The sequence below is a fragment of the Ornithorhynchus anatinus genome, chromosome 14 (genome assembly GCF_004115215.2).
Source record: "Ornithorhynchus anatinus isolate Pmale09 chromosome 14, mOrnAna1.pri.v4, whole genome shotgun sequence".
Classification (NCBI taxonomy): domain Eukaryota; kingdom Metazoa; phylum Chordata; class Mammalia; order Monotremata; family Ornithorhynchidae; genus Ornithorhynchus; species Ornithorhynchus anatinus.
This window is the reverse complement of record NC_041741.1, coordinates 46,834,969-46,860,172: the sequence shown is the minus strand read 5'-3', so window position 1 is coordinate 46,860,172 and position 25,204 is coordinate 46,834,969. Positions and strand designations below refer to the sequence as shown.

At 44.1% G+C, this 25,204-nt stretch overlaps 1 protein-coding gene across 2 annotated transcripts in view; it reads right to left on the bottom strand.

Moving 5' to 3' along the window:
• The window catches only part of EP300 (E1A binding protein p300), a 78,096-nt gene extending 60,328 nt beyond the window's left edge, over positions 1 to 17,768 (bottom strand). The window contains exons 1-2 of one of the 2 annotated variants that reach the window (XM_029079319.2): positions 17,539 to 17,768; positions 60 to 718 (exon numbers count right to left, since the gene is read on the bottom strand). In XM_029079319.2, the coding sequence (XP_028935152.1) occupies positions 60 to 718; positions 17,539 to 17,632 (753 nt within the window). In that variant the 5' untranslated portion in view covers positions 17,633 to 17,768. The remainder of the gene's footprint in view (positions 1 to 59; positions 719 to 17,538) is intronic. The other variant, XM_029079320.2, reaches the window with a different exon arrangement.
• Between the last annotated feature and the right edge of the window lie 7,436 nt (positions 17,769 to 25,204).

The window sequence follows — 25,204 nt, the reverse complement described above, 5'->3', positions numbered from 1 at the left end:
GCGCTGAACGAAAAGGAATGAAGAAAATGCAAAATAAATCAATCAATAGCTTTTCTCACCTTATTCATTGCTCCAGGTTGTTGGCCTCTCAGTCCTGCTTGTCCTCCCATCTGGGGTGACCCTTGCTGTAGTGTCTCAGCAAGCAAGTTGCCAGCGTTGCCCATTCCTGGGTTTGGGTATGGCATATTAGGTCGTCCCCTGCCTGCTCCAATAGAACCGTTCATGACTTGACCCTGCAACATCCCCTGTCCATTGCCTGCGGCTAACATTCCAGGATTCATGCCAGCATTCATCCCGGTGTTCATTCCCATTCCGGGCTGATTAACTGGACTGTTTACCCCTGGCATCATACCGGCAGTCGACTGGGCGGGTGGACCTTGATTTGGCCCACTGGCGCCCATTCCCATGTTGGGGGAAGTCAAGCCTGCCTGTGCCATGGGGCTTTTGACCATGCTGTTTATGATTCCCATTCCAGGACTGTTCTGTTGAGTTTGGGGGGCTATGCCCTGGCCTGGGCCACCAACGCCCATATTTAGGTTAGGGGAACTACCAGCCCGTAGCAACTCAGATAGCTGTTTATGTTTAGAGGCAGCATCTTGAACCATGCCAAGACTCGTCTGTAACTGACTAATATCACCACCGTTGGTAAGTCCCAATTCCGTAGAGTTGATCAATTCATCTGGTAAGTCATGTTCCAAGTCGAAGAGAGACCCAAAATCTGAAAAAGAAGGGGGGGGGGGGGGGAGAGGAAGAGATTAAGTTTAATATGTCAACACTGAACTACAGAACTAATGTAGTTTTCAAACCCCACTTTAACAATCATGAGGTTTTTTTTAGAACTTCCAAATCAGTGGAACCCAAACCTAATCTATGCACCTAAATTTACTGTTGTTGTTGCACAGTATTTTTTTTAGTCATAAGAAATTGAAACACTCCATGCACTTAAAGAATAGTTACTAAACAACAGTTGTGTTTAATGTAATGTTAAGAGTTCTGCTAAGAATTTCACAGGATAAAGGGTAAGCAAAAATGAAATTATACTGGTTTAAACAGTAACTTGGACACTACTACTTTTTAAGGGAAGTTTTGGCAAAGTTCCAAAAAATTCCATAGTAAATAGGGTGCTTAAGATAGTCCTAAGTTTAAAAGTAAAGGTATAAATACAAAAAAAATTAGCAGTACTGAAAATCCAAAACCCGGTAGTTGAGCATTACCAGATTTCATAATGGAATTATATTAGCAGCCAAAAAAGATCTGGAATACTTACAATCTCTAAAAGTAAAAGCTGCTTAAAAGGGCCCAGTACAGTAAGGTCACTTTTCCAAACTAATTGAAAGCAAAGCTCATTTAGATAGTTGAGCATAATTGGGTCTGATGATCACAGGCAGATGTCCACCCAATTTTGTTCCAACAACCACTTTTTTTTTAAATTATTATCCAGACTAAAACTTGGTTCAGATAAAATGTTGTTCAGGAAACTAAGGTTTGGATGATTGCTTTTTTTCTGTAATCAAACTAACCAGAGAGTTTACTAAAAATGTTCAGTGGGCCCAGAAGACCTTTGGCTGTCAAAAAATTGGACCCGTTTTAACTACCCCCTTTTAAAGTCAATAATGACTTAAAGTGCATAATGACTTTTTCTTTCTAAAGGCAAGGGCAAACAATTTGAGTTTTTAAGATGTTTGCAACTTATACAAGGCAAAGTTTCCTCACGATTCCCTAACATTAGGAGACTCCATCCATCAACTGTACTTATTGGGTGCTTTACTGTATTTGGAGCACTGTACTAAACGCTTGGGAGAGTACAATATAACAATATAACAGACACAATCCCTGCCTACAACCAACTAGATAAGAAAATACTAAATTTAATGAGCAATAGCAATAGAAATCGGTGGGCAAATGGAAATTGACAAGAGTTATAATGAGGAGTTCTGAAAGTGACAGAGGAAATAATTAGAATAAGAATAGAACAGAATAGAAAGGAAGAATAGAAAGAGTTCCATCAAGGTATGAAAGTTTATCTTGGAGTTGAAAAACAAGTTAATGTTAGAAGACAAAAATAATTAGCTACATAAAGATTATGCTTTAAAACTGAATACCTGATCTAAAACAGAATGTCCTTGTAGTGTATAAGATAACGTTTAAGCTAAAAGCTTCTTTAAGGTCTTTTGGGGAAGATCAGTAAATTTGAGAACATTTTCTCTATCATGAACACGTTCACGGTAAAAATTCATTCAATAGTATTTATTCATTCAATAGTATTTATTGAGCGCTTACTATATGCAGAGCACTGTACTAAGCGCTTGGGATGAACAAGTCGGCAACAGATACAGTCCCTGCTGTTTGACGGGCTTGCAGTCCTTTCTCCACAAATTTAGGTGTTGGCCTTGGGTAGAGTCACCTGAACATATTTTTGTCACAATATAATTCAAAAGCAGCTCAAATGAAAACTATCCTTCCACTATGAAAGTACATCACCCTTCATGGCTTGTCCAATCTAGGCTTCGCTTCCCTCCTTTGGTTCTCACTTGGTTCTTGTGTCTTTCTGATCACTGCTTCAATGTCTCTCTGCTACGGAACTTCTCTCCTCTTCAACTGTGTTTCCCTATTTTTGATTTTGTCTTACTGAGGAACTCAATATCTTCTCTAAATATCTCCAAGTAGCCTCATTACATTACATATTTCACTCCAGGCTTTCTACACTCCCCATACCTAATAAGTTCCCCTCTCAAGCTTTTAGACTTGTCATTTTGAGGTCATCAGTTTCCTCTTTCCTTCGGATATATTATGGGTTCATGAACCAGAAAACTGGGGCTTGGCCAAGCACCAGGTCTAGTCCTCAGCGACAGCAAAGCCGGCTACAGGTCAATTCTGCAGTACGCCTCCAAACAGGAGGGTGCTCCTTTCTTAAATTCTGTGCAAATGCCCAAATCAATCGGATTTATTAAACACTCACTGGGTGCAGAGCACTGTACTAGGTGCTTGGGAGAGTACAATATAACAGAGATGTGTTCCCTGCCCACAAGGAGCTTGCGGTCTAGAGGGGGACAAAGACAATAGCATACATCGACTTGGATATGTACCTAATTGCTGGTGGGCTGGTGAAGGGGTTAATAAAGGACACAAATCCAAGAGCAAGGGCCATAAAGAAGGTAGAAGGTGGGAAGGATGGTGGTCTGTCGGATATGGAGGGGGAGGGAGTTGCAGGCCAGAGCCAGGATGGAGGTAAGACAGATGAGGCAGAGGTACGTCGAGTAGGTTGGTGGAAGAGGAGCCGAGTGAGCGTACTGTGTACTGGTAGGAAGTCAGCCGTGTAGATAGGAGGGAACAAGGCGAATGAGTGCCATAACGCCTTTGATTAAGATGTTTGATGCAGACCTGGATGGGGAAACACTGGAGGTTTCTGAGGGATAAGGAAATATAGATAGAACATTTTTTGGAAAAATGATCTGAGAGACCAGGTGAAGAATGGACTGGAGTGGGGAAACACAGAGGCAGGGAGGTCAGCGAGGAGGCTGATGCAGTGGTCAGGGCAGGATGGGATAAGTCCTTGGATCAGCAAAGTAGCCGTTTGGAAAGGGCAGATTGTGAAGGTTGAACTGAAAGGATTTGGTGGGTATAAAGAGAGATGAGTGGAGGATAGTGCCGGTGCTATGAGTCTGTGAGACACAGAGGATGGTGATGCTGTCTACAGTGATGGGAAAGTCAGGAGGAAGACGGGGTTTAGGTGGGAAGGTAAGGAGTTCTGTTTTGGACATGTTAAGTTTGAGGTGTCAGTGGGACATTCCAGGCAGAGATGTCCTGAAGACAGGCTGGAGAAATAAGGGCTGAAGACAGGCTGGAGAAATAAGGGCTGAAGATGGGGAAGCAGAATGGCCTAGAGAATAGGGCTCAGGCGTGGGAGTCAGAAGGACCTGGGTTCTAATCCTGACTCCACCACTTGTCCGCTGTGTGACCATGAGCAAGTCACTTCACTGGGCCTCAGTTCCCTCATCTGCAAAATGGGGATTGAGACTGTGAGTCCCATATAGGACAGAGACTGTGTCCAACCTGATTAGCTTCTATCTACCCCAGTGCTTAGAACAGTACTTGGCACATAAGCGTTTAATAAATACCATTTTAAAAAGTGTCTTCCAACTCTGCTATATTGTGCTCTCCCAAGCGCTTAGTACAGTGGTGTGCACAAAGTAATGGTTCAACAAATACCACTGAATGATTTCAATCATGACAGTTTAGGTTTAGCAATGAAGCTTATGGTGAAAATTTTCATTTTTGAGCATACTAAGTATCAACATTTTCTTTTAATCTGTTGCAATTTATTTTTTTCAAAACCCTAAGCTGCTTTCAAAAAAGCATCAGAAATAAAACAGCCAAATCTTAATTACACATGGTAATGAAGACAGAGCTAGTATGGAAAAATCTAGTATGGAAAATTGAACCCCATAATCTCATTTTAGCCAACCCCTTCACTCTACTCCCCCTCTAAAACATTTTAACAGTCCTCCTAACAAGCAGAAAAACTGAATGGTTTGACTTTCATTTCCTAAAACACTAGAGTATTTCCCCACCCACCCTATGATGGAGGTGTTAATGAGCTGTCCACCGGCCAAATGGCAAGTAACAGAAGGGAGAAAGACAACGGGTCTGGATATATTGAAGACTAAAAAGTCAACCCTTACATGATCAAGAATTGGCTGTCAAAGTCCTGGTTCTTAGACTCATCAACACCTTTCAGGCAAACTATTTAAGGCCTGATTTACCAAATCTGTAAAACTAGGTTCACAAAGTGTTAGAAGATTTGACATATAGATTAGAGTCCTCACAAACCAGGGTCAGCCTGGACTGTGAGAAAACTAGACTGGGTCCTTGTATTCCCAGGTGAATGCAACAGCAGTGGGGTTTTTTTGTTTTTTGGGTGGCATTTAAGTGCTTACTCTGCACCACTGTACGAAGTACTGGGGTAGATACAAGCTAATCAGTTTGGACACAATCCATGACGCTTATGGATTAATTAATCTCTATTTTACAGGTGAGGTAACTGAAGCCCAAAGAAGTGAAGTGATTTGCCCATGATCACACAGCAGACAAGTGGCATAGGCGGAACTAAAACCCAGGTCCTTCAGACTCTCAGGGTTGTGTTCTATCCACTAGGCCATGTAGCTTCCCAAAGAGGTGCCACTATGCATGAGAGATGAGTTAAGGGTGCACAAAATCCTTGTTTCCACTAAAAATAAATTCCAGCAGGCCACAGGAACAACTGTGCATACCCAGTTGCAGCCCGGCACTCAGCAGAAATAAGGCTGGGCCTAGCCAGGTGTCAGGGCAGGTATAGGCCGTTTACTCCCTGGGCTTACCTCTCAATTTGGGCTATATTAAAGATATGCAGCCCATTTTATACTACACCAGCCTTTACTTTATATATCCTCTTCATGAGAATATCTATGCAAAGACTTGTCAGTGGCTTTATGCATGGGGGGGGGTGGGGGGACAGAGAGTAAAGCTTGCAACTTTCCTGAAATTAAATGCCCATCAGAAATCACTTGATCACCTGGGTTAAGTAGTACACAAAAAAGAGACCTAGGTTTTTGGTTTTTTCAAAAAAGAACTGTATGATTTTCAAGGACTCTTTTTAAATAGACAAAAAACTTTCCTGAAAGCAGAAATTTATTCACTCAATTTAAAAGAGCAGGCCAGAAAATAAGTGGCTGGGGAGGAAGGGGGGAGCAATCCCCTCACTAGGTAAAATATTTAATGTAGTTTGTTTTCATTAACATGCTTACCCAGACTGTTGGAACTTTTTACACACATATGGGCATTTCCCACAAATTCACTGTTCTGAGGGTACAGGGGTCTGTGCAATAAATGCTCTCCATATCCTCTGAAATTATATTGGTGTGTAATTAGGAGTGTTCTTACTGGTCTTAAAAGTTCCCTGGTTCTACTCAAAAGGAAGGGAAAGAGGGAGAGTAAAAGAAGCACACCTATTTCCTACTTGATAAAACAAATGCTTGAAAATAAATGACTTTGGAACTGACAAAGTATAAGCCTTACACTGAATAAGAAATGAATAATTTCGTAATAAAACTACGAGAACTATCTAGCTTGTGAGCTTTAGGCCCTATAATTGACATGGATCAGGGGATATTTTATGTCGGCCACACGCAACTGCTGTCGCCTTTCAGACAGTGCTTTGAAAACTCACATCCTCTGAGAAGGGGAGAAGTGGTTTAAGCTATCACGTAAACGCTGCAACAAAATTCCTTTATTTGCTAAATAAAACCTAAAGGACTCTTGGCTGAGTATCGGAGAGGTTATAGGTTATTGCAGTTGGTAATATTACAATAAGATTAAATAATTAGTACTAATATCAAAGGTAGCACCCTCTGTAGGACCTGAAAACCACATTCTCTAGACTGTAAGCTGGTTGTGGGCAGGGAACATGCCTACCAACGCTGCAATATTGTGTGCTCTCGAATACCTAGTTCAGTGCTCTTCATGCAGTAAATGCTCAATCATTATGACTGACTGATATGTGAACCACAGAAAGACAATGAAAGAGCAATTCGGATGGCAAAGGCTCCATCTTACCATCTACCTGGGGACTCAACCTTTCTCTATCATTCATAATACATATGCTCAGATGGTTTTCCAGACTAAAGTCATTCAAAAGTTCTTAAATCTTGTGATTTTAGTCGATGTTTACCAGTGTTGCTTAAAAACCAGAACAAGAAGCACCCCAAGTTCAATGGCAGTACTCTGGGCAGGGAATGTGCCTGTGTACTGTTGTACTGTACTCTCCCAAGCGCTTAGTACAGTGCTCGGCACACAGTTAGCACTCAATACATACAGCTGAGTGAATGAATGAATGAATACTCCAAATGTAGCAAACTTGTCGGCAAGTCATCATTTAAATTTAAATATGACTCAAATTGCAAACTGCTGACTTTTTTCTTCGGCTTCATGAGCATATTTTTAGCCCACTATGTACATAGTATTAACTGAAAGGACAATTCAACTAGGTTTCAAATTTTAATAAGTTTACTGTAATATTTTGTATGCTTACACAATGCTGCAATCTGTCAATGAACTGGATAAAAAATCTAAGAAATTCTTGTCAAATTGAGATTCTTTCCACTATTTACACTAACTTTGTCACTAAATCATTATGATTATATAATCTATTCCCCAAAGTGGCTAGACATCAAATCACCCAGGGATGAACTCCAACTTTCCTCTGCTTTCCTGAGGAACTGAGACAGGATAGTGCCCTCTCTAACCCTCCAAGGTTCACCTGGCCTCTGAGCCCAGCTAAAACGAGCACATATATTTCTTACTTGATAAAGCAAATACTTAAAAAAAAAAAAAAGATTTTGGAACTGCCAAAATTGTTTCCTTCTGGTGCGTCTAAACCAAGGTTAGTGACCGCTATCTTTCTTTCTTTAAATTTCCCCCACTTAACCAAGACCTCACCTGGAAGAGAAGAGGCAAAGCCTTATAGCCTATAGCCTTAATCCTTCCTCGCTCACTCCAGCATAACTGTACATGCTCTCTGTAACCAGGGCTAGGGGCCCATCCTCACCCCAGCCCAGATTTCCAACACTCTCATCAAACACACCCTCAAAACAAACTACTGATAGGAATTCTGGGGAGGGTATGTGATGGGAAATATTCTGCAACTGTCCTGGAGCCCAGCGACCCTGGGAAGCTTCCTCTAATGCCTCTCTTTCCAATCCCCTGCTTAATTCGGGGTTAATGGAACGGTGTCATCCCCTCATGCGTGGGAGAACAGATCTAAAAACATGCAGCAACATAGGGACTGAACCCCAGGAATCACCCTGCTCTCAACTTTGGCCAAAAAAAAATTGTAAAAATTATTTCCTTTCATGACTATGCTCATTTAGAAGACAGACCTAAATTCAGCTGCCATTAGGTACTTCATATATCAGCTCTGAAGGAATAATCCTCAGTCCTACACTTCACTCAGACACAGCAAAAAGCAACTGCAACAAAGAACAAAATATGAAGAAGAATACTTTTACCCCAGAGGCTGGGATAGTTGATTGTGAGTCACCCTTACAGCACACTTACATACATGAATAAAACCTCAATGCCCAGAACACCTTCAGTTATATCAGCTATCTTTATACTATAGTAATAACTGTAGGAAGCAGCATAGCATAGTGGATAGATGGTCATGGGTTCTAATTCTGGCTCCACCACTTGTCTACTGTGTGACCTTAACTTCTCTGTGCCTCAGTTACCTCATCCTGTAAAATGAGGATTGAGACTGCGAGCCCCACATGGTTGGTGTTCAACCCAATTTGCTTGTATCTACCCCAGTGCTTAGTACAGTGTCTGGCACATAGTAAGCACTTATTATATACATTATTAATAATAATAATGGTCATTTTTAAGTGCTTACTAAGTGTCAAACACTATTCTACAAATATAATAATTATATATTATATACACACATACACACACACATATATGTGTGCATATATGAGAAGCAGCGTGGCGCAGTGGAAAGAGCACGGGCTTAGGAGTCAGGGCTCATGAGTTCGAATCCCAGCTCTGCCACTTGTCAGCTGTGTGACTGTGGGCAAGTCACTTCACTTCTCTGTGCCTCAGTTCCCTCATCTGTAAAATGGGGATTAAGACTGTGAGTCCCACGTGGGACAACCTGATTCCCCTGTGTTTACCCCAGCGCTTAGAACAGTGCTCTGCACATAGTAAGCACTTAACAAATACCAACATTATTATTATTATTATTATATATAAGTGGCTTTAAAGTTAAGCGCCCTCTAGACAGACGCTTTGGTGATGATCTGGCAGAGAGCCTTATTCTTCAAAAATTGGTAGTTACTAGATAGGATTATGGGATGAGCTCTAGTTCAACCCTGATCCTGATCACTTTCAGTCTCTCTGCCAGCAGAAGTCATTGACCTAGGCACATTCTGGCAAGAATCTGACTTTGGCACGCAGCCAGTCAGCTCTACCTTCACTTCCTTCTCACCAGAGAAGGATCTACACGGGCTACCACCGTCTCTCTCCTCCACAGTGGAAACCTGACTGAAAGAGAAGGAAGCAGGCTATGGCCTGGTCTTAACTTCTGGAGAGTCCAACTCAACCTCCAGATGAGCCCAGAAAGAAGCAGAATGGCAGCACCCACAGACACCACAAAGAGTTCAAGCTCATACCAAATTTTGTAATTCTGACCGACTCTAGTCTCTACAGTGATTATACTGAGGTAGTTGACCCTAATGGAAAACGCCTAAGTTTGGAAGTCAGGGATTCTAGACTTCCTTTACCAGCTCTTCCCCTGACCTGCTGGATGCCCTTAAACAAAATATCAACCAATTTTACTTCTTATATATTCATCTGTGAAATTGGGATACTATCTCCTTTTTAGTGTTGTATAAGGAAGAACTACTGAGGAGAAACAAACTAAGAAATGTTAAACACTTGGCTGAACCCACTTAAGAAATGACTAACTTGAACTCAATTTTTACAGTTAGCCCTCGATATTAGTATTATCATAATTATAGGCTGATGTAAACCCTAGATTTCCACTGCCCATCATGTTATGCTGCCATTAGTTTGCCAAGAATTTTCATAGGTAATGAGTTTGTGATTCCACTTAAACTTCCTCCTACCGACAGTACAAAAATACTGAACAGAATTGGACAGTTTGCTAAAACCCTGAAAGAGCTGCAAAACCCACGGGAGATATCAACTGTTCTTACTGATAAGAGCTCAATAAATACACTTGATTGATTATTGGGCGCTGTGCAGAGCACTCTACTACATGTTTGGGTGTGTCCACTCTAACCAAGTTGGTAGGCACATTCCCTGTCCACAGGAACTTACAGTCTAGAGGGGGAGGAACGACATTAAAATAAATTACAGATAGGCATAAAACCTGTGGGCCAAAGGTGGGGTGACTGAAGGGTACAAATCCCAAGTGGAGAGGGCTTAGTTGGGGAATGCCTCATGGAGAAGTTGTGATTTCAATTTGAAGAACTGAGAATGAGTGTCAGATATGAAGGGGGAGAGAGTAATAAGAAATATTTTGAGCAAAAATTTTAAGCAACTCCAAAGGTTTTCCACATTTCCAAATTGACAGATGTCTACCACCTAAGAAAAATCAAGTTGCAAACATCGCACTGCCTTTAAAACTACACAAATCTATAAAGAAATTAGAGCTTTACTTTTGGAAACATTCTAAAAATCTTCATCATAAAAGCTTCACATAGGGCAGTGTGAATCAAAAGTGATTTCTACTTGGAAAAATATTATCGCTTTCAGCTCAAACTCAACGTTTTCCATCTTTTTTCTCCCAAATCCAACAAAGCCTACTAACGTGGTGTTAACACGTTAGCAGTTAAAAAACAGTGACTTGGAAGATCAACTCAGTGTCATTTGGTGAGAGCATGAAAAATAATTTTTTCAAGTGACAGCCTTCCCTCATTTAAAAATTAAAAGTAAAAAGTCCCTCTAGGCAATAAGTTTGTTGTGGACAGGAAATGTGTCTACCACCTCTGTTATACTGTCCTCTTCAGTAACTGCGCTAAATAGAGACGAAACTGTGCTTGAAACTACCTTCTCCACAATTTAAGTCAGTCATCTTTTAAATGGCATTGTCAGTGATTTGAACCAAATAGTAAACACCAGTTCAAACTGTTACTTTTCCTCAAAGCCAATTTGAGGCTGGCAATTTTGATGATCTCAAACTGTACTGAGTGGCAGTAAAAATTTCCAGCTCGAGTAAAATCTGACTGTTGTACTGGACCCTCCCTAACGCTTAATACACTGCTCTGCACACAGTAAGTGCTCAAAAAATACCACTGATTGATAGATACATCGCTAGGTAGCACTTATGATCTATACGGCGGAGTTTTCATTTACCCCTGCGGTGCACTGCAAATTTTTGCCTTACTTCATGCAAATTCATAGCTCAAAAATACTCAAATATTTGGAACTATAAGATCCCCAGACAGCTTTTAACCCAATGATGTACACTGCATACACTGAGACCCAAGTATTTACATATGAAACAAGAACTTGGAGGAGTTACTGTTCACTCCTTCACGAGAAAATACCAATTCTCAATCTCTTGCTTTCCTTCCCATCTCCTGGACAGCAAAGGATAGAAAAGGAATAGCAAAATTAAGCTGACAGAAAACTACACCGCACCAGGCAACACGGGCTATTGTACATGTCCGTATGGAATACTTTGTACACCACCTTTTATCCAAAAATCCACTCAGGGGCTGCCTCACTCTAGCCTCGAACGTGGACTGGGAGGAATGAGAAGCTCTTCCCAAGGCTGCATTTCTAACTAGGAACGGGGTTCTAATAGTGTAGCTCAGGCAGACTAAAGTGACTTCATACAAAGTGCCACTGCTTACTCATTCTCAACCACGGTGGCAAATTACCTGCAAGTCACAACTTAAAGAAAAAAGCCCAGTCTGACGAGCCTAAAGAAATAATAAAAAATGCTTTGAAAGGTAATACTTAGGACAGAAGAGAGCCTTAGTGGACAAGTATCAAGCCTAGGGAGTCAGAAGACCAGGGTTATAAGCCGAGCTGCGCCGCTCAACGTGCTGGGTGACCCTGGGTGAGTCACTTAACTTCTCTGTGCCCCAGTTCCCTCATCGGCAAAACGGGGTTTCAATACCCGTTCTCCCTCCTTCTTGGACTGTGAGCCCCATATGGGACCTGATTCTCTTCTACCTACCTCACTTAGTCTTACTATTGTCATGTTGGACGTTCTCCAACTCCCTGGATCTATGAATTCCAATTCTAACCACCCATCATCCTTCCAAAGAAAAAGAAACAGAGAGGAAGGGATAGATTCTGGAGATGTTACGAAGATAGAACCGATGGGGGAGAGGAGAGTCAAAGACAGAGCCAAGGGCTGGGTGTGGTGACAAATTTAACAGCAGGTTGAAAAAATTCTTGGATTCTGGCACTGATGCTATTTGATCCTTTAGCCAGTGTACATTACAGAAATTTGATACTAATTTGTATTGCACTTCTACACTGTAGGGCTCAAAAGTGTCATGGTGTGCTCTGGGGGACAGGGCAGTTTATGTGAAATCAGGTCCTCTTGATTGGCCCAAGTGCCCACCCAGGAAGCACTGATAGCAGCACAAGCCCTTCTTCTCAACCCATCTCTAAAATGCCTGCGCTCAGGCAACCAGTACATTGTGGGGACAGGACTGAAGGGAAGAAGTCCGGATGCCAGGACCCATCAGGCCACCGGGACTAGTGGTATGTGCCATCAAATACGCTGGTCCTACCTATACGGTTGATAATAAGCTGGAGCTTGCCATTAGTTTTGCCTCATGGGTGAAAAAAAACATAAAATCAACCAGTGAGTACTGTGTGCAGATCACTGTATTAAGTGTTTGGGAGAGTCTATTACAGCAGTGTTTGTAGCACGTTCCCTACCCACAAGGAGCTAATAGTCTAGAGGGGAAATCCAGACCAGACACCCACAAGTTACTCATCCGTATTACACCCATTCTCCTACAACAGGGGAGCTGCTTTCTTGCAAAACCCCAGAGGAGAGGTCTCCTCCTGTATCAGTCACCCACGCATACAAAGCGTATGCGTTTTTCCGGCAGCCCCCTGAACCTAAATTGGCTCATGCTGCAGGACCAGTTCCCTAATTCCATACGGGGCTGGCCAAATGCAGAGTGAAAACACATGATGTGGCAGATCTGAACCTAGTTTTACTCCAAAAGTATGTAGCACCTGATCTGATGGCTAACCACTTTTGGGGCATTAACTTTCCACCTGAAAATTTTCTAAAAAATACACCTACATCATGTAGGCGCAACAAGAGTCTTTTTTTTTTCTTTTTAATGGCAGTTGTTAAGTGCTTACTATGTGCTCGGCACTATACTAAGTGCTGGGGTAGACAGAAGTGAATCAGGTTAGACACGGCCCATGTCCTACATGGAACTCACAGTCTTAATCACCATTTTCCATATGAGGCCCGGAGAAGTTAAGTGACTTGTCCAAGATCACACTGCAGACGAGGGGCAGAGCTGGGATCAGAATCCAGGTCTGGGCTCTACCCGCTAGACCACACTTGGACATCACTTCTTGGTTGACACCTCGAACAGGTCCAAAGCTGAACCCCTTATCTTCCCTCCTAAATGCCCTCCTTTCTCCAGCTTTCCCATCACCACTGCCAAATCACCATTCTTCCCATCTCAGAAGTCCGCTAACTTCTGCATTCAGGTAATCACCAAATCCTGTCGATTCTATCTTCATAACATATCCAGAATCCATCACTTCCTCTCCATCTAACCTGCCACCCCACTGGGCCCCAGCACTTGTCATATCCTGCCTACTCCTGCATCAGCCTCCTTTCTAAGACCTCTTTGCCTCCAGCCTCTCCCCTCTCCAGTCCATACTTCATTCTGAGTACACTGGTCTGAACAAGTCTCCTCTCTTCTCCTCCAGCCCTTCCACATCCACTTCAAGCAGAAACTTCTAACCATTTGAGACACTCGGTAAGCTTCCTCTCCACTGTTTATTCTAATTATTCTGTTGCAATCAAGGCCAAGCCTTTTGCTCCTCTAATCAGGTCTCAGCTCTGTAGCCACTGATCCCCCTTGTTCACACTCCCCTTCCTGTCTGGAAATACCTACGGCTCCACATCTGCCAGGCTCCTACTTTCCCCATCTTCAAAGTGCCACATCTCCTCCAGGAAGCCTTCCCAGACTCATCTAATTCCCCTACCCTTCTTTCCCTCTCTCCTGCGTCACCCAGGCACTTGAGTCTGCACCCCTTAAGCACTTGGGCATTCACCCCACTGCCCACCCACACAATACTTATGTACAAATCTTTCTATTCCTTTGCTTTCCCTACCTGTAATTTCTTTTAATGCCCATTTACCCCACTAGATTGTAATATCTTTGAGGCCAGGAATCACATCTAATAACCCTGTTGAACTTTTCCAAGCACTTAAGTGTTCTGCAGAGAGGAAGCCCACAATACCATTGAGTTCCACAAAGCAAACCTCAAGGGGGTTGGCACCCATTTTTATAAATGTTACCCCCTGAGTATCACCGCTCACCAAGCCTACTAAATTTTACCAAAAGAATGTTAATCACTCCTGTTGGGTTCTAGTCAAAAGACTGTAAAAGATTTTTTAAAAGTTGAACTCAAAATGGTGTGCTAAAAATTAGGAGCCAAAAAATTGAAAAAAGAGGGGCAGAGGACACTTCAGTTAAAAGACAATCTGTAGTTTCATTTTGGGTCAGTGTCTATCAGCCTGGAAACTCAAAAGCTGATGAGTTTCAATATGGCTTTAATAGACTCTGTGCCCTTTGATAAGTCACCTACCAACTTGGAATTCAGTTTCTTCATCTGTAAAAAATAGTGTTCTAATCAAAATATTGGGTGCTAGTGAAACACCTTCTAAACAAGGCTTTACTTTACCAATGGGAGGCTATCTAAATCATTTAATAGAAAATCTCCTAGAGGGACTGAAGAATGCAATAAGGAATCTCCAATGCTACTATAGTCAGTTTCTCAAAAACAGAATCCTTGCCTACCTTTATGAAACATTTTTTCAATTCAGCAAGCCCAGATTTTAAGTTATGAAGAACCTACAATTTTTAAGTTATGAAGAACCAATGAAGCACTTCATAACCAATTTGAAGCAGTATACTTACAATCTGCCATTCATTTTCGGACAATAGGTAAGTAAGCTCACAAGTAGCAAGTTTTTCTTCCCTGTCTCCCCTTCCCCCTTTCCCCTGACCACACACACAAAAAAGGGGATAGTTTTGGGGGGGTTTAAGGCAAAAGTTATTTGTACGTTTGCAGTACACTCTGACATCAGGAGGGGGAAAAAAAATCTATTCTGACTTCAACATTGGAAAAAGCAGTTAAAAGCAAAAGAAAGGTGTAGTATTATGAACAAGTGGCTTTCAATTCATTGATGAGCAAACAACATTTATAAAAACTCACTTTAACACATTTGGGATTTTCTCCCTTATCCAAATGTATCTCAAGGGGTAACAGTTTGTGTGGGGAAACAGTAGTCTGCAGGCTTAAATCTTGAAAATTCAATGGTGTATCGCCCACAGTATCATTCAGGTGGTGAAGTAATCTATTGAGGTTTGGAATTCCCAAAACCAGAATAAAGCAAGCTGAAAATATATTCAGTCCTCTATATAATGGGTGGAGATTGCCATATACACAATGGGTAAGTCTGCGAATTCTCACCTGCTAAATAGTAAAGATTTAAAAATAGACACTTTTTGCTCACACCTTTTATCTTGGGAGGGGGAAGACCCTAAATTCGTACAGATGAAATAGGTGGATTATCTAAATAAATGAAGGTGCACTGCACCAAAATACATACTACGGTACCAGAGAAAGAGCAAAGAAAAAGCTCGGAATAATGAAGGAACAACATGCTGAAACAACATGACAAGACTAGCTGAAGGAAACCTGCTCCATAAGAGGCAAAAATATGTCGGGGTAGGAGGGAATTTTACCGTTTTCAATTTGCTAGAGACCCGTCTTCACACCCCTCAGTAACGAGTTACAATGTTACCTAAAATTTCCAAAACCTAGATAGTACTGTGACAAATTTCTGCTCGCCAAGTCACCTGTGATTAACCAGCCAACTTTCCAAAAACATCTGCTATTTTGTTCTTTACCACCTGCATTCTGAGGAAAACTTGTACAACTCATATCTGCATTTACTGACTGGGAAAACACCATTTATCCAAGTTTAAACATTCTTTACCGCTCCCCAAGCTTGTTGCAAGTCAAAATACTGCATGCCCTTACGGGGGGGGGGGGAATATGGATCTGTTTTCTGATTTAACTACTGCACCTCATTTCCCCAAATAAAATAATCGGGAAGGAGGGGGAAAAATTGCAACTGCCAACATACATAAACTGATCCTCAAAGCCAGTCTCCAATGAACCCAGAAGGAAACATTTCTGCAGCCTTATTAATACCACCATCTCCAGAAGAAACTCCAAGCCCGTCATCTCACCATTCTTACCCTATAAAATGGTGCCTACTTACAAACGTGATTAAAGTTCTTTGCAAACTTAAAGGGTAGATTCGGCTAGCCAATTCATGCATATCGGTCATTCAGAAAGATCAGTCTAAGAGAAGACGGTCTAAACTATTTCTAGGGATATCCTGGCTACTCCCAGTTAAACCAGTGCCTAAATGAGGCCGAACATTCATAGTGGGCAGCCAAAACATCTTGTTTACTGTCAAATGGCCAGCCATTTTTTCCCCTTCATTTTCCTGGCAGCTCAAACCACTACAACAACGAATTAGGAGGTTGGGGACCATCAAGGATAACAACACTATTTAACTAAATGTGCAGTGGCGGGGGTGGGGGGTGGCAAGAAGAGTCCCTGAAATTCTCCTCCGGTCACGGAAAAGAAAGAAAAAGTCCAAAAATGATTACGCTGGTGTGCTTCAGAGAGACGATTTAACATTTCAAATAAAATCTGAAATTCTCGTCTTCAAGACAGTCGAGGCATGAAAAACACCTCACTGTTAACTTCCAGTACAACCAGTACAGGTTTGTTGGATAATTGGGACACCTACAACTTCTATCCTTTGGTGTGATTTCAAGGCAACTATGGCGTTTCCACACAAACCGGTTTGTTCCTCTCTAGAAAATCATGGCCAAAAAAAAAAAAATTCTGCGTGTGTGTGTGTGTGTGTGTGTATGCGTGTGTGCAAAGAAAACCCCTCTCCCTCTCCCCCAACCTGATAAGCCTACATGGGAGTTTCAGACATTTTGGTCTCGCAGCAAAGAAATGGGAGATGCAAAATGAGCTATGCTCCATATTGATTCTGAATGCAAATAAGGGGGAAAAAAACGCTATGTGTTTGTTGTTGAGACAGAAATAATCTTCCCAAAACCCACGGGTAAACCCTAATCCACAACCTTTAAAGAAAACTAAGTAAACAATTTAAACCAAAACAGCCTAACCGTACCCGAAATCCTTAGGCAAGGGGAAGAACCACGGAAAGGCCAAAGTAGAAAGTAAGGGAAATAAGCCTACGGGGAGAGAGGTGCCGAATCCCTCCTTTATCAACTGAATTGAAATTTTGAAACTGAAAACGAAATGGAAGGCCTTAGAGAATTTCGAAAATAAGTCATAAGGGGGAGGGCCGACTCCAGCCCCCGATTCCACGATTTAAACTAGGAGGCAGGCGGTCGAGGCATCCCTCCCCCCGTCGAATTCAAAAACAAACAGGCCGAGATGACATAGCGCTGCCATGATCTATTAGAAAAGTGGGGGAAAGGAGCGGGGAATTTGGTGTTTTCGGTAAGGACCTCGGCCGTATTTTTAAGGTGCACGCACCTTAAAAATACCGGAGTTTGGGAGGGAGAGGAAGCCATGGAGAGAAAGGAAGAAGAGGAGGGGAGGCGGGGAGGGGGAGTTAAGGAATGGGGGATCACGGAGCAGGGATGAAGGGGAAAGGAAGGGTGGGGACCCCCCACCCAACACCCAAGGACTGACCTGTGCCGTCGCTGGCTGCCACGGAGAGCGCCGGGGATGAGAGTTTGGGCCGCTTGGCTGAAGGCGGCCCCGGCTCCACCACATTCTCGGCCATTTTTAATTCTTTTCGAGACCCAAACAGAGGGAGGGGGAGCGGCGGCTCTTCCCCCCCCCGATCTCTCCTGCGGCTCTCAAGTCCCCGCCGGGATCCCGGAGGGGGGGGGGGTCGGACCCCCCCGCCGCCCCCTTTTCCCCCACCAGAAAGCCCAAGTTCCTTTTTTTCTTCTCCCCGGTGCGGGCGGCTCCGGGGGTGGAGGAGGAAAGGGGAGGATGCGGATCGGGGTGGAAAGGTGGGGGAGAAGGTGCGAGGGGGCCGGGCCTTTTTCAGACTCCTAGGCCGGAGGGGGGGGGGGGGTTTAAAAAAAAAAATAGAAAAACTGGAAAACAAATCCACCCAACGGGTCCGGTGAATTTTCCGCCGGATCCCGGCTCTAAGGCCGCTGGTGTTTGGCGGCCATCCTCGGCCTCTCGGGGGTCTCCTGGTGCCTCTTCGCCGCCGCCATCAGCCTCTTCCTCCTCGGCGTCGTCCTCCTCCTCCTCATCGCCACAAGGAGGCGGGGGCGAAAAGAGGGGAGAGGAGGAGGGGACAGAGACACACAGAGACACACAGAGACAGAGACACTCACCTCCTCCTGATCCCCTCCGCCCCCCGGGCCGGGCCTGCGACCCCTCCTCCCCCCCCCCAAACCCAACAACGCCGACAAAACCCTCCTCCTCTTCCTCCTCGCCGGCCCCTAATGGCCGCGGAGACCCAAGTGGCCGAGGGAGAGGAGCCGCCGCTTCACATCGTGCCGCGGGAGGGCGGGGAGGTGCGGGCCGGGATCCCTCCTCTTCGGGGGGCACCAGATGAGGGGTGACCCCCCGCGCGCCCCCCCCCAAAAAACACCTACTACAGCCCCCTCCCCAATGGGGCAAAAAGGCCTTCCGGAATGGGGGGGAAGAGGGTTATGTAATGGTGTCCCCTCGGCGTCTAGTCCGTCTCCCCGGGGCTGAGGGGAAGGGGTGTGTGGTGGCGGGAGAAAGAGACGGCCTCCTCCGGCCTCAGCTCCCCGTTCCCCCTCTCTAGCTCTGTGTCTCTCGTCTCTCTGGCTCCCGCCGCGCTCTCTGCCCGGCGCCGGCCCCTCTTTCGTCGGCTCCCTTCTCGCCCCCCCCTTCGTCTCGCACACAAACAAAATGGCGGCTGTTGTTTCTTCCCTCTCCCGAGTCCTCCTCCCAGGGTAGCGGCAGCGACGGCGGCGGCCGGAAGTGAGCCAAGAGAAAAAAAAAGGGGGGCGGGACTACGGAGGGGGCGGGGCCTCGGCTCCTCACACAATGGGAAGGCCGAGGCCGGCAAAGGGGCGGGGCCGAGGGGCGCGTCACGTGACCCGCCTGGGAGCCCCCCGACGCGGTGGGTTCTTCCGCAAACTCCCTCGGCGGCCGGGCTTTAAAGGGGAGGTGGCGGGGGGGGGGGGGGCAGCTCGCTTTTCCGTCGGAGGGTAAAGCGCCCCGGGCTGGCTAAACTGTTCTCCGGGAATTCATCAATTCTGTTGACATCGATTAAGCGCTTCTCTGTGCCAAGCCCTGTTCTAAGCGCTGGGGGGGGGGGGGAGATACCAGGTCATCAGGGCGTCCCACGTAGGGCTCCCAGTCTTCATCCCCATTTTCCAGATGAGGGAACTGAGGCCCAGAGAAGTGATGTGACTTGACCAGGGTCACACAGCTGACGAGCGGCGGCGGAGGGATTCGAACCCATGACCTCTGACGCCCAAGTCGGGCGTCTTTCCATTGAGCCGTGCTGCTTCTCAATGGGGGGTTGGGGGGAGGGGATCCGGGTCTGCAGGTGGCCTGGGGAGGTCGACGCCTGTCTCTTTTCCCGAGCTCTGTCCGTCCAGTTGATCCCCTTCATTCATTCAGTAGTATTTATTGAGCGCTTACTCTGGGCAGAGCACTGTACTAAGCGCTTGGAATGGACAAATGGGCAACAGAGAGAGACCATCCCTGCCCCATGACGGGCTCACAGTCTAAACGGGGGGAGACAGACAGCAGAGCAAAGCAGAACAAAACAAGACAACATCATCAAATCGATAGGATGGAGGAGATATACACCTCATTAACAAAATAAAGAGGGTAATAAATAATCTATACAAATGAGCACAGTGCTGAGGGGGAAGAGCAGAGGGTGGGAGGGGGAGCAGAGGGAAAGGGGGGGCTCAGTGTGGGAAGGCCAGGCCCTCCCCACCTCCCCTCCAATGCTCACGAAATAATAAATGAGGCCATTCGCTCAGCAGAAAGGCAGCAAGCGTTTAGAGGAGCACCGTGGCTTTAGAGGTCTGGGTTCTAATCCCGACCCTGCCACTTTGCTGCCTGACCTGGGGCAAGTCACTCCGTTCCCTCCTGCACATCTGTAAAATGGGGATTTTTACATTTAGTTTCGTTTAGACTGTGAACCCGCTGTTGGGCAGGGATGGTCTCTCTCTCTCTGTTGCCGAATTGGACATTCCAAGCGCTTAGGACAGTGCTCTGCACATAGTAAGCGCTCGATAAATACGATTGAATGGATTTGGGGACCTCGGACCGTGCCCAACCGGGTTGGTTGGTCTCTCTCCCGGCGCTTAGTATAGTGCCCGGCACGTAGTAAGCGCTGAACCCAATGTCATAATTACGATGATTATCTGTAAAATGGGGATTGACTGTGAGCCCCATGTGGGACAACCTGATTACCTTGTGCCCGCCCCCCCCCCCGCGCTTAGAACAGTGCTTGGCACGTAGTAAGCGCTCAACAAATGCCATTATTATTATTATAGTGACCGGGGGTGGGGGGGGGCACATAGCGTTTAACCAATACCATTAAAAAAGAAAAAAAAGCATCCCTCGCCCATCAAGCCCCCACTTCGACACGGAGATTTGTGTTTGCTGCACCGGGTGGGCTTGCAGTGCAATTGAAAAACGCTTAGTACAGTGCTCTGCACGTAGTAAGCGCTCAATAAATACTATTGAAAAGATTAACTGCGCAGTCTCATGTGAGCACGGAAATCCTCCCCTCCCCCGCATCCAGTTTGTCTAGATCCTTGGAATATTTTTCTTTTCCGAGTTGTTGTTGCCTCCCCCCACCACCCCCGGCCACTTGTTTCTTTCTTCCTCTCTCATCGCCCCCATCGCATTCTCTCGGGGAGTTTACTTTCCAGGGAGATGAGAAGCCAAGTGAATTCTCAATCGCTTTTCGTACAGCTTTTAGATCTACGTTGGTGGGTTTTTCTTCCCCAGATCTAGACCTGATTCTCGGAGAGGCTTTTAAGGTGATGCTGAAGTGAAAGGTTCCTCTATGGGGAGAGTGAACGTTAGGTTTCCTGCAGTGTGGAACATATCGAAGAGCTGGTCCCAAACTAAGAAGGAAAGGCATCAGCCTCCCTCTCCAAACCTCGTTTGGGTCGATGGTCCTTATAAGACAAATAGCGTCTGGGTGGGGTAGGTGCTGAGGTAACTATCACCAAAAGAAAACAAGTGGAGATTTGAAGCCACAAAAAAATCCGGTTCATTTTTAAGTGGCCGATTGTCCCACCGAGGGAAAAAAAGACAGCAATCTACAAAAGTTAAATTCAGCGGTGAGCTAGTATCAAGTCGCTTGTAAGAGGGAAACCCACTCATGAAATGCTACCACGTAAAACAAATAAAGCATATAAAGCAGGCAACCAAGCCAGGCTTGCATAGGTAGGCCATCAAATGTCATGGATTCCCCTGCTGATTTTATACTGCAACCCAGCCCGCTCACTTTGTTCCTCTCATCAACCTCCTTGCTGTACCTCGATTTCTTCCATCTCATCACCCACCTCTTGTCCACATCCTCCCTCTGGCCTGGAACTCCTTCCCCCTTCATATCTGACAGACCCCCTCACTCTCCCCACCTTCTTAACCTTCCCTGACTAAGCCCTCATTTCTCCTACTCCCTCTCCTTTCTGCGACACACTTGCAGATGGATTCATAGCCTTTAAATATTTGATATCCACCCCAGACTAGCTCCACAGCACTTAACATACAAATCCGTGATTTATTTTAATGTCCATCTCCTCCTCTAGACTGTAAACTCCATGTGGACAGGGAATATGACTCAACTCTCTTATACTGTACTTTCCCAAGTGCTTAGTATAGTGCCCTGCACACTGTAAGCACTAAGTAAATATGATTGATTTTGCCCCTCGCAGATTCAGAGCTGGAGATCGGCTTTTCTTCCCCCAAAAGATGGAAAGAACATGGGCCTGGGAGTTGGAGGACCTGGGTTTTAATCCTGGTTCCACAATTTGCCTGCTGTGTGATGTTGTTCAAGTCACTTCACTCTCTGGATCTCAGTTTCCTCAACTGTAAAATGAGAATTCAGTACTATGTTCTCCTTCTTACTTGGACTAAAAGCCTCATGTGGGACTGTGTCTGATCTGATTAACTTGTTTCTAGGCCAGTGCTTAGAACAGAGCTTAACACACTGTAAGGACTAGGATACCATAATCACACAAAAAAGTACGCTTAAAAAAATATAGTAATGATGGAATTTGAACAGAGCTTAATTCACTGTAAGGACTAGGATACCATAATCACACAAAAAAGGTACCCTTAAAAAAATATAGTAATGATGGAATTTGTTAAGCACTTAATATGTGCCAAGCACTTTTCTAAGTGCTGGGGTAGATAGAAGGTAATCAGGTTGTCCCATCAGGTTGGATACAGTCCATGTCCCACATAGGGCTCACAGTCTTAATCCCCATTTTACAGATGAGGTAAATGAGCCACAGAAAAATTAGGTGACTTGCCCAAAGTCACACAGCTGACAAGTGGCAGTGCGGGGATTAGAACTCATGACCTCTGACTCCCAAGCCCGTGATCTTTCCGCTAAGCCATGCTGCTTCTCCAAAAATTATGCTTCTACTCTGCAGAATGTGCATGAAAGGGGTTGCTTGAAGTGGTGGCCAAGATGTGTGTGCTACACCAGACGCCACAAATGGTAGAAAGGGGATTGAATTGGTGATGGAAATAAAAAATTTTTTTTTTAGGGAAAAAGCCCTACTCGTTCATTAAAAAGGACATACAAAAATAAAGGCAGCCTGAAAAAGGAAACTGCCTGTAGAAATGTATAAATTTGTATTTGTTCCACAAAATAACTCCAATAATGGAACTAGACTACAGAGATTTTTCACCATACATCACATACTCTGACCTATTCTATTTGAGCTTTTATTTTTATTTTAAAGATGAAATATGGAATCAAAGAAGTAACAGAAGAAAATAACTAGTTCTGTAATAATCAGCGATAGGGCTAAATTGAGGACTGTCAATGGCCTATGTAAGATAATAGTAAAAACTCAAAGTTGGGTACCACCTTCTGATGAACTCAAAAGGCCTCTTACAAATATATAATATATAATTAGATTTCATTTATTTTACCTTCCAGCGTTCCCCTAGGTCAGTCAAGGAAAATGTATTATTTCAATTTTGTAAATGAAAAAATCTGCCCCCTGCCCAAAATAAATAAATAAATAGCGGTCTCAAATTACTCAGCACAATAGTGGCAGAAAGGGGATTCAAATCCAAGGTTTTCACCTCTCATTAAAGAATTCTTTTCACTCCAACATCTCTTGGTGGATTTTTTTTCTGTTTCCTGAATAACTGAAACCCACAGGTTATATAGTCATCCAGTTCATAATCTTTTTAGGTCAGAAAGTTGATTTGAAAATGAATTCTCTTCTTACCCACAGAGGTGGTCTGTTGTCATCAGGGCTGAGGTAAATTGGCAGAGTCCTGGGTACGTGGTAAACCGGTACAGTTATCGAATTCTCATCTGCTCTGTACAGCAATAGAACCCTGTTGTTTGCAGTGTTACTGATATATCATCTTTCGATCAGATTACTTTGCTTATTTTTCAAATTGGTCATATTTAAGATTATGCTACTGATGGTGTTGCTATACACTCTCATTCTCTCCTTCCCTATTTTCCCTCCCTACTGTCTCTTTCTCCCCAGTCAATCAAAAGTATTTGTTGAGCACTTACTGCATGCAGACCACTATGCTAAGTGCTTGGGAGAGTATAATACAATAGCATTGGTAGACAAGATTCCGGCCCACAAGAAGCTGACAGTCTATTTGGGTAGATAGATATTAAAATAAACTACAGGTAGGGGAAATAGTAGAGTACAAGGATGTGGTTAGGTCCTTGGTCCCAAACCCTAAATACTTACTTAGCTGCTCCACATCATCCCCACTCCTTCAGCACTAACATAATAATAATAATAATAATAATTGGGGTATTTGCTAAGTGCTTACAATATGCCAAGAACTGTAATAAGCACGGGGGTGTAGAAACAAGTTAAACATGTTGGACACAGTCCCCGTTCCACAGAGAAGCAGCTTCGCTTAGTGGAAAGAGACTGGGTCTGGAGGTCAGCAGACCTGATAAAAATAATTATTATGGTGTTTCCTCAGCACTTATTATGTGCCAAGCACTGTTCTAAGCACTGGAATAGATACAAGTTTCTAATCCCAGCTCTGCCCCCTGTCTGTGGTGTGATCTTGGGAAAGTCACTTAATTTTGCTGTGCCTTCAGTTTCTTCATCTGTAAAATGGGAATTAAATCCTACTCTCTCCTACATAGACTGCTTACAAACTCTGTAGTAGTGTGTCTCCCAAGCACTTAGTACAGTGCTCTGCACACAGTAAGTGCTCAATAAATACCAATGATTGATGGATATATGGGGGCAGGGACAAGAACAGGAACTGTTTCCAACCTGGTTATCTTGTTACCTGGTTACCTGGTTACTCCTTTGCTTAGAACAGTGCTTGGCACATAATAAGCACCTAATGAGTACCATCGTAAATATTATGGGGAGTCTAAGTGGAAGGGAAAAGATTTATTGAATCCCCATGTTACAGATGAGGAAAAGAAGGCACAGAGAAGTGACTTGCCCATAGTCACACCACAGGCAGGTATGGAAATGGGATTAGAACCTAGGTCCTCCAACTTCCAAGCCTGTGCTCTTTCCGCTAGACCAAGCTTCTCCCCTTCATGAGAAGGATATGTACATGTCCTTATACACAGTTTTTTCACCTACCTGTAATTTATTTTAATGCATATTTCCCCATTAAACTGCAAGCTCCTTAAGTCTGGGGATTGGGTCTCCCAAATGTGTTATACTTTCCTTAGCACTCAGTACAGTGCTCTGCACAAAGAGGTCAGTAAATACCATGGAGTAATTGATTGTATATGTAAAAGATATATATGTGTGACTAGAACTCTTAAAACACACACACAAGGACTGTCCTTTGGTGACTTACTCCAAATACTTTATACCATCCTCTCTCAAGCGCTTAATACAGTGCTCTGCACACAGTAAGCACTCAATTAATATGATTGACTGACTATTTGTGCCTCTACCTAAGTGGTTAAAAGCAACGGTAAAGCCTAACAAACATATTCAAGAACCAAAGTAACATCCTAATTTTTAGTCAGTCAATAGCAAACAAAAAATAAACTAGGATGACTCTGTAACTTGTGGGTTCCAGCTAAGCAGGAAGTAGAAAAAAGCCATCAAAAAATATTACAGTAAAAAGAGGCTTATAATGAGAGATGAAAGCTTTAGTCTTCAGTCCATGTCTGCCGCTATTTCAC